This window comes from Myotis brandtii, unplaced genomic scaffold, assembly GCF_000412655.1.
Source record: "Myotis brandtii unplaced genomic scaffold, ASM41265v1 scaffold242, whole genome shotgun sequence".
NCBI lineage: Eukaryota > Metazoa > Chordata > Mammalia > Chiroptera > Vespertilionidae > Myotis > Myotis brandtii.
The window spans coordinates 324,368-332,892 of NW_005359149.1; the positions used below are offsets into that span (position 1 = coordinate 324,368).

General features: G+C 44.3%; 1 protein-coding gene across 1 annotated transcript; it reads right to left on the bottom strand.

Annotated features, from left to right (window-relative positions):
• Positions 1-1,613: 1,613 nt before the first annotated feature.
• Positions 1,614-8,408, bottom strand: POLR2M (polymerase (RNA) II (DNA directed) polypeptide M). Its single transcript, XM_005866998.2, has 5 exons — positions 8,275-8,408; positions 7,400-7,515; positions 6,348-6,989; positions 3,718-3,922; positions 1,614-1,992 (listed from the first exon to the last, which is right to left on the bottom strand). The coding sequence occupies exons 2-5, from the start codon at positions 7,435-7,437 to the stop codon at positions 1,846-1,848; spliced, it is 1,032 nt and encodes a 343-aa protein (XP_005867060.1). The 5' UTR covers positions 7,438-7,515; positions 8,275-8,408; the 3' UTR covers positions 1,614-1,845.
• Positions 8,409-8,525: the final 117 nt, after the last annotated feature.

Genomic DNA, 8,525 nt, shown 5'->3' on the forward strand with positions numbered 1-8,525 from the left:
CAGGATGGTGGAGCAGGTGAGCGGGCAGCGCCAGTTCAAGGCAGGTGCGAGCGGGGGTGATCACCCTGCTGATCACCCTGCAGTGGTGGTGGCAGGGGGTGGGGCCACCGCCTAGCTCCTAAACACTGAGGGAGTTGGGCAGGGGGCGCCCGGCCCTGATTGATCATCCCGCAAGTGGGATGGTGGAGCAGGTGAGGGGGCAGTGCCAGGCCAAGGTGGGGTGCCAGGTGGGGCTGCGGGGCTGCCAGGCTGGGGGCGTGAGCTGGGGCCCGATTTCCGCAGGCCACCCCAAGAGAACCCACCCATGCAAAAATTCGTGCACCGGGCCTCTAGTTGAAAATATACATGGATAGCTATGTATAGAAAAAAATATGTACAAGTACATATACCCAAGTGTTCACAGAACCTCTCTCTGGGTAGCAGAATTACAGCGATTATGCATGTATGCATGTGAACCCTTCCACCTTATCCTACTTTCCAGACATACCAATAACATGTGTTATTTCATCCTCTAACAAAAGAACATCAAATAACTTTATGCTGTGAAATCATTTACTATTAGTTTTACAAACTAAAAATAATGAAATTGTTAGCTCAGTATAGTTTTAATTTGCTTTTCTGGGGGTAATGGGGACTTAATATAGAACTCAGCCCTTACTCTCCTTGTACATCTGACCTAAATGTATTTTCCATCAAATTACATATATGAAGTCTCTTTTAAAGTAAGTTAAATTTAATTAAGCACCAGTAACACATCACCACTAAAATCTTGAAGTTGCTCTAATTAATATTTTATTCTTGCTTTCAGCAGTGTTTAAAAGCTCCAACATATTAAAGAAATCTTTGATAACATACATGTTAATTTCTCTGGAGACAATCATATAATCCTACAAACATGAATATATAGATTGAGGTTTCTGCAGCCTACATATGTATGTTTCTTTGGGGAGGGGGGCAATGTATTGACAATAATTCAATTGTAGCTTAAAAACAAAAAAACTGTTTTTTTCACCAAACTGAATCTATCATCTGTTAAGAGCAATGAACTCAAATCAGGTCAAGTATATGAACAGCTACTCCCTTCACCTCATCGGTCATCTTAGACTTTCCTATATTTCACGTTACCCTGGGCAAAGCTGGTCATTCAGAGACCATCCACCCTCCAACATGAACTAAAAATAGTTATATACAATTTTCAATTCATCAGGTTGGCACCCCTAACCCCCGCGTTGTTCAAGAGTCAAATGTACTCCTTATTTGTAACCAGAAGAAAGATAACATTCTTCCAAGGGAAGACAGAAGAAGGAAACAAACATTTAAGCATTTTTCCATGAGTGTCTTCCTAGGTATTTCCCATCCAGTACCTCAATAAGCCCATGCAAACATGCATAGAATTCTTTAGATTGCTCCCTTCATTACTCAAAAGAAGAGGGAACTGTATCTTCCTAATTCATTTTAGGTGATGCCTGGGACAAGTAAGTATTTCACTGAAAGGCATGTAATAAAAGCTATTTGATAGAGGTAAAAAGAAGGGAAAAAAGCAATTACCTGCTTTCATTTGGCTTAGAGAAAAAAAATGTTCTTTACTATATACTAAAATATCAGACAACACACAACATACTGTAAAACTTTAATACGTTTAAACACAACATTCAAATGTTAAACGTTTCCAGTACATAGAAGTTATCTTCTGAAAGACAAACTATTTTTATAGCTACCGTTTCGTAACTTTATAAAATTATTTCCCTCAACGTCTGACACTGATCTTGATACTTGTTAGAAAGTCTGATGTAAGAAAATGACATCACAACAGGCAGAGTCAGCAAAGTACCCCAATGCCCATCTTCAGAATTCATCATCAGACGACTGATCATCATCTTCATCCCTTACTTCTCGGTATTTCCTCGAAGACTCCCCTTCTGGGTTATAGCTCTGCATTTTAATATTCAGTCTTTCAGCTAATTTTTGTGCTGCGAGCTTGGCTTGCATCTCCTTTAAAATAAAATGTAAAGCAAGAAGTTACACAATCACATATTTTCCCTACAATTCCTAAACTTAGAGCTCTACAGCGATGCACCGAGCCTGACAGCTGTGTCTACCACAGATGCAACAGAGCTGTGCTGGGAGACCTACTAGCCTGCTACAGCTGTAGCTACAGACGTCCATTAATGAAGTGCATGGAAATATCCCACCTCTTCATGAGAAACTGAGTAATCAGTTCACACTACAACAGTTATAAATACAGATATATTTTTAAGTATGTGGATACACACATGTGTATATGCAAACTCATAGAACAATCCGAGTTATCAAATGTCAAAAATCACTAATGCTGTGCTGATTCTCCAACAGACAATCATCTTTCCTAGATTAAATCATGGTTCTAGGCTTATGAGTTACCTTTCAATGCCACAATAAAAATCAAAAAGTTAATACTGGAAAACTGACTATCCTTCTCCAAATAAAGTCCCAAGAAAATTACTATGCAGAAAAGTGTCCAAGTAAATTCCAGATTCTGCCAATGTGCTTATATACACACAAGGATAAACCACCGATGTATGGATGTATGGCAGGCAGCAACACTCATTTCTAGTTCTGCCCTTCACGTTCCTCATGCTCTCTCCCACACCACAGGAGCTCCTTTAGGATCGCCCCCTCAGGCCATGGGCATGATGGAAAAGTAGGACTGAAGCAGGAGCTACGACTACTCTGCCAAGGAAGTCAACTTCAAACTGACGGGTGTAATTCAACCTAAAAATGTCTTAGGACAGGCATTTAAGACCATATAGACAATTTTTTAAAAATTCCTCAATGCTATGGTTGTATAATTTTAATGCACTGAGAGGAAGAAAAATGGCTTTAAAAAGGAGTGCCTTGACGATGCCAATCCATGCCAACTGAGCTTTTATGAAAAGCCAAGGCAGAATAGCAGCCTGGTTCTGTATTAACTGCTATACTAGTATACTACCTGATTAAAATCTAAGCAATATTAAGATGTTAGGCTACTATTTTTTCTGGAGACTCAAATTATTACTAAGTATATCAAACCCTTTCTTTTCTCACTAAGGTTCTCACACCTATTTTCTTCCATCTCATTATTCTGTACACAAATTGTCAATATACTCGTTTAAAGTTCTTGTAGAACGTACAGATCTTCAAAAACAGTCCTATACAAACTTGACTAAGTCACTGTATGTAGCAGATTCTTCTATCTTTACAAGAGTCTGCCGATTAGGCTTTTAACCCTAGTGTCCAACTGTCTGTCGGAACACAACACTGTTCCCCCACCCCCTTTATGCCCGCCCATGCATCACAGGAGATGGGAGCCGGAGCCACATTTCCCTGGTTCTCTTTGCAGGTCCTGGTTAGATCCCACCACTGAGCAGCTCTCCCATGGGCTTTAAGAGGGAGAAGACACAAGTGATAGTCCTGCTGTCCTAAGAGCCGGGGCTTTCGGAGATGTGCCATGTGGCAGCATTTCCTGGCCAATACCAGTTTGATGCTGCAGGTTGCTGTGATCACCTCCAGCTGCTTCCTGCAGTTCTAGCAACTTCAAGACTGAAAACTAGAGGCACACATCTGAGAGCTGATGGCACTTATCTGCCATTTCTCTGGCACCCTATAATCCCTGTTAAATCGGTCCTCCCTGAAGTAAATTCTGACTTACGTAAGAAGCATCCAACATACAGACAGTAAACAAGCAATACTCTTAAATACCTCATAACTCTGCTTCTGCTGTTGCTGAAGTGCCGAAGACTCTTCTATGGAGAGCAGCTGTGCAGGCAGATGGTGCAGTGGTAGGAGCCGAGCCGCTGTGATGTCATCGAGATGCTGCTTATCCCTGCGCAGCCTCTCCTCTGGGGAAATGGGAGACCCTCTTCTCTGCTGGTGCCTCGATGAGTCATTCTGATGTGAGGGTAACCTGAAGGAGGGAAACTTGTTATATCCCCTTCCTGTAGACATACATCTACCACACTCACTCACACAAGGGGCCTTCAACCGTAGCTCTGTCCTTTCCTTCTCTCTTCAAACCTTATACTTGAACTGAAGCTATCTTTTTTTTTTTTATTCAAAAAACATTTGCAAAGGGGCTTACTATCCAGTAGAGGGAAATAAATTTATCAACCGTTTCAGCACAACATAGGGGTGGGGCAAAAGGAGGTTTACAGTTGTGAGTATGCCCAACAGTTCATTCTCATATTATTTATTAATGATTGTACTATTTTCCATATGAACAACTGTAAACCTACCCTGTATACCACCACAGGTACCATGATTCGTATCTATATACGGTACATTGGAACATAAAGGAAACGTCGATTCTAATGGGAGACAGGGAGGTTGCCAGAAAAACTTGAAGATGATGAAATCTGAGGAGTCCTGGAATAGTGCCCACCAAGAAAGTGAGGGGAGGAGGGCACCCCAGCAGAGGGAGAAGCGCATGGCTGCAGCACACAGGAGGAGCAAGAGGGAGAGTACAGAAAAGGCAGCCAGACAAGCCCGGGAAGTAGACTGGGTCCAGACACAGTGAAAAGCTCTATTCTGGGGAACAGGTTCCGATTTGATTTTATAAGTTTTATTCTGGCAGCAGTGGAGGAGATGGACTGGTGAAGAGGTAAGGCGTGAGGCTGGAACAGACCGTAGTTACAGCCCGAGAGGTGACAGTCCTCCCTTAGGAAAGAGGGTGAAGGCAAAGGAAATGTGTTATGTAGGTCTTCATGGCTAGAAGATACGGAGATGAGATAGTTACAGCCCGAGAGGTGACAGTCCTCCCTAGGGTGAAGAGGGTGAAGGCAAAGGAAATGTATTATGTAGGTCTTCATGGCTAGAAGATACGGAGATGAGAAAAAAGACACCTTGGGAAGGGGAGGGGGGATGAGGAGGTGACACTATTAGGAAATATGGGGAAAAGTCAGTTTGGGAAGAAATGAGTTCTACTTGGTACATGATAAACCTGAGGTGCCATGGATACCCACACAGTCACATTTCATAGGTAACTGCAGGTAAATCTGAGGTTCCAAAAAGACCAAAGCTAGAGGTGGGAGAGGGCAGCCTCCAGCATCCACGGAGCCAGAAGAACATGCAGGAGGAGGCCAAGGGAGAGCAGAACTGGAGCCTTATCCCACTTTCCAACTGCCACGAGCTGCTCATGCTCCCCTCAACCCCACTGGCCCATGGCCTTCTATCAAGGCCGAGCCTTCCCTGATCTGCTCTAAGTGCACAGGAGCTCTTTCTGCCCAACTTCCTTAACCCTTGGTAGCCCTCACTGCTACTCCCGCTTCCTGCTAAATGACAGGATCACAAAACTGGGATCAGGGTATTCTCTGTTATATGTTTGTCTTCCCAGAAGTGAGGAAAGATACTTCTTTGCACACAACATGAGAGGTTACTTAATCAAAGATTGCTTTTTACTCCTAACTAAAAATTAATGTAACACAATCCTGGTTTTCTAGACGAAAGAAATAAAACGTTTTGAGGTTAGAGTGGGGTAGGATTAAACTTTAAAGTTTCTTTATAACAATAAAAATGGTTTTAGGTATTTTCAACTAGAGGTCTTCAGTTTTTCAAAGGCAGGCAGTAGTGGCTCCACTTTGTACCTGATAATGCTACATCCTTGTAAATCTAGGCTGTACCAGTTCCTACCCCCTGATTTGAATGCCACATCTGCATACAAATAAGTAACATTCTTTCCTCTTCAGAGAGCTTTTCTTTCTCTGAAGAGCTCAGAAACAAAACTATGAAAAGGAACTTAGAAGCAGGGTTTGCGCCCTACCCCAATCTATTTGCAGTTTTTTTAACCTCTTCTCAGCTTCTTTCCCTCTGAAGTTGTTACATGGTGTGTTCTTCCAAGTGTGTAAGCCCTGGGTCCTCATCTAGAGCCTAAACTCTTTGATGAGCAGAATCTTTACTTCTGTGTCACCACAGCACCCGCTGCTACATCCGGTGAGCACACAAAATATTTGTGCTGAGAAAGCCTGTGGGCTCCTGCAATTGCTTTTTCTTTGGCTGACATTCTAATCAAAGGGGGAGCTCTACACCAGAAAATGGTTCTGAAAAAGTCATAATAAATTCTGTTTATTATAAAATATTGGCTAAGTATCCTGCAATTTAATACTCCATCTGCTATTTAAAACCTTTTCAATTATTTGGCTAAAATATTAAAGTGTTTTCCAACATGAATCCTCCACTCCAGGCAGGCCAGGCCAGTCTCACTGTTTCCACAGTACACTCATTCCTAAACACAAGTAGCTCTCACACAAAGTCCCCTGAACTTAAGCGTTCTCCCAATTTTTTGAGTTTAACAAATATTATGTCCCTGTGACAGGTCTGTCTCCAAGGGTACTTACACATTGGTTTTAAATTTACGTGGTGGGGGCACTGGGTTTTTGGCTCGCATGTCTAGCACTTCCATGTAATGAGGTTTCTTCTGTGTCCCACTACGAAGGCCTGTCAAGTTCTCAGTCCTCGTGTTTTCTTCTGAATGTTGCTCATCTGGGTCTGCAATTGTGATCCTTTGTAACCTGTCAATGAAGAGGTCGTCGGAGCTGGTAGAATTATCTTCTGCTGGACCTGACACAGGAGGCTGAGGGAGACACTCCCTGGCTTCGGGTGGGGAAGGTGCGGTGGCGCTGCTGCTGGAAGCTGGGCACTTGTTCACTGGGTACCCAACCTGGGGAGCCTCTTCATCACCTCTGTGACTAGAATGAGCAAGTCCCTGCTGTGAGGCTGTGTTAGATGATGTGATGTTATCTACAGAAGAACAGCCAGGAACCAGTGATGAAGTATCAAGTATCTGGTCAGAATTCTGGGCCTTATCTGTGTCCACGTCAACTGCAATTGCTTTTTGCCTTGGTTTACAGTCTAAACTAATAGGATGAAACAGTTCACTTCTTCCTCTAACTTCTTCACGTTCTGCAATGGCAGCTCTCAGTTTGACAACAGAGTCTCTGATCTTTTTACCGTTGTCGGGCAATTTGCAAATGAATTTTCTGTCAAATGGAAAAGAACATGTATGCATTAGAGCCATGTTTTTAAACTTGAGACATAAAGACAAAGCATTATCTTCAAAGGGGAAAAAAATATATATCTTCATGTTAAAAACCTGACTTCCAATTGCCCGGAAGCAGGAATGTAATTATCCAACTACCGCCCCGCCCCCACGCCCCCCTCCCCAAAAAAATAAGGGAATCCAGAATAGAATAGGGAATATGCCTCATCTGTCTCATCTAATTAGGATTTCAGCAAAAGTATTTTATACAAAACTTATATAAGATATTCCAAAAATCAACAGAAGTATGAATGATCTACAAGACCTTTCTGGAAAGGGGAGGTGGCCATGTCTGGAAGGCCAAAGTATTTCCGGAATAATGCTTTGCCATTTCCACTCTCATTTTCTCACATGGGTAGAGTGGAGTCTTCCAGAAGCCACGGGGACATGTGGTTATCATTGCTCTGGCTAACAGAATGTGTGGGCTTGTATACAGTAGGTCCTCGGGTTCCGTCGGAGATCCGCTCCTTCGGGGTGAGGTAAAGCGATTTTTGCTGTGTAAGTTGGAACCCACCTACATGAGCACCTACATCACTCACATGGAGCACACACACAGCAGTAATGAAGTGAAACAGTAAAAAAAATTTAAAAGAAAGATAATTCCTGACCTTGTGGTAAATACAGTAAATAATAAAAAACATAAAGCACATATGTACATATGTCGAAATGACGGAACTTTTCTTTAAATAAAGAAATGGGAGATGGCAAGGTACGTGGAGTCCCACGTAACCAGAGGACTGCCTGTACTCCTGTGTTTTCAAGATTTCGCACTTGTAACTCCCAATGCATTGGCAAATAGCCGCAGACATAAAACAAGAGCTCTTCGGGATACTCAGTAAGTCGCCAAGAGTAGAAAGAGGGGTCCTGAGGCCCAAAAGTTAACTTGCTGCCACAGATGAAAAACCCATTCTCACCCCGTCAAAACACCTGTGTCTACTAAGAAGCCCCCAGAATCCCTGGTGCCTTTTGCTGGGTTTCTTTTCTGATTCCCGTGCGGCAGCCGCCCAGTAAGTGGGGAGGGAAGGAGGGGACACCGCAGGCCCCGCGTTCTTCCTCCGACACATCCATCCCCCCGGCGGGGGTTCCCGTTTCCCGAGCCGAGTCCTCTCGCGCCCCGCGACCACGTCCCCCACGGATCCCGAACCTCGGCCACCCCGCCAACCACCTGCTCACATCGGTCCCAGCCCACGCGCGCCCCCGGCCCCACAGCCGCTTTCCTGGCGCACCTTCTCCCCCGTCCCGGTCGGGACCTTCTGCAGATGCCCTCCCAGCGCCGTCACTCTCCCCCCCGCGACGCGCCCCGCACCGCCAAGGCCGGTTCCCTGCAACAGGTGATGCCCATTATGTCGCGCTCCTGCCCGGACCCACCACGCCGGCCACCGGGAGGGGAGGCCAACTTCCTCCGCCAGACAAACCCCTCTTTCCTCCCCAAGGATTCCGGGAAGAACAGAACAGGACTTAGAGAGAAACTGCGAAG

Coding starts and splice junctions, on each gene's coding strand:
- POLR2M (XM_005866998.2), bottom strand. CDS start 7,437: ATGTCCCCGTGGCTTCTGGAAGACTCCACTCTACCCAT. Junction 6,990..7,399: donor GAAGACTCCACTCTACCCAT/GTGAGAAAATGA, acceptor TCCATTTGACAG/AAAATTCATTTGCAAATTGC. Junction 3,923..6,347: donor CGTAAATTTAAAACCAATGT/GTAAGTACCCTT, acceptor TCCCTCCTTCAG/GTTACCCTCACATCAGAATG.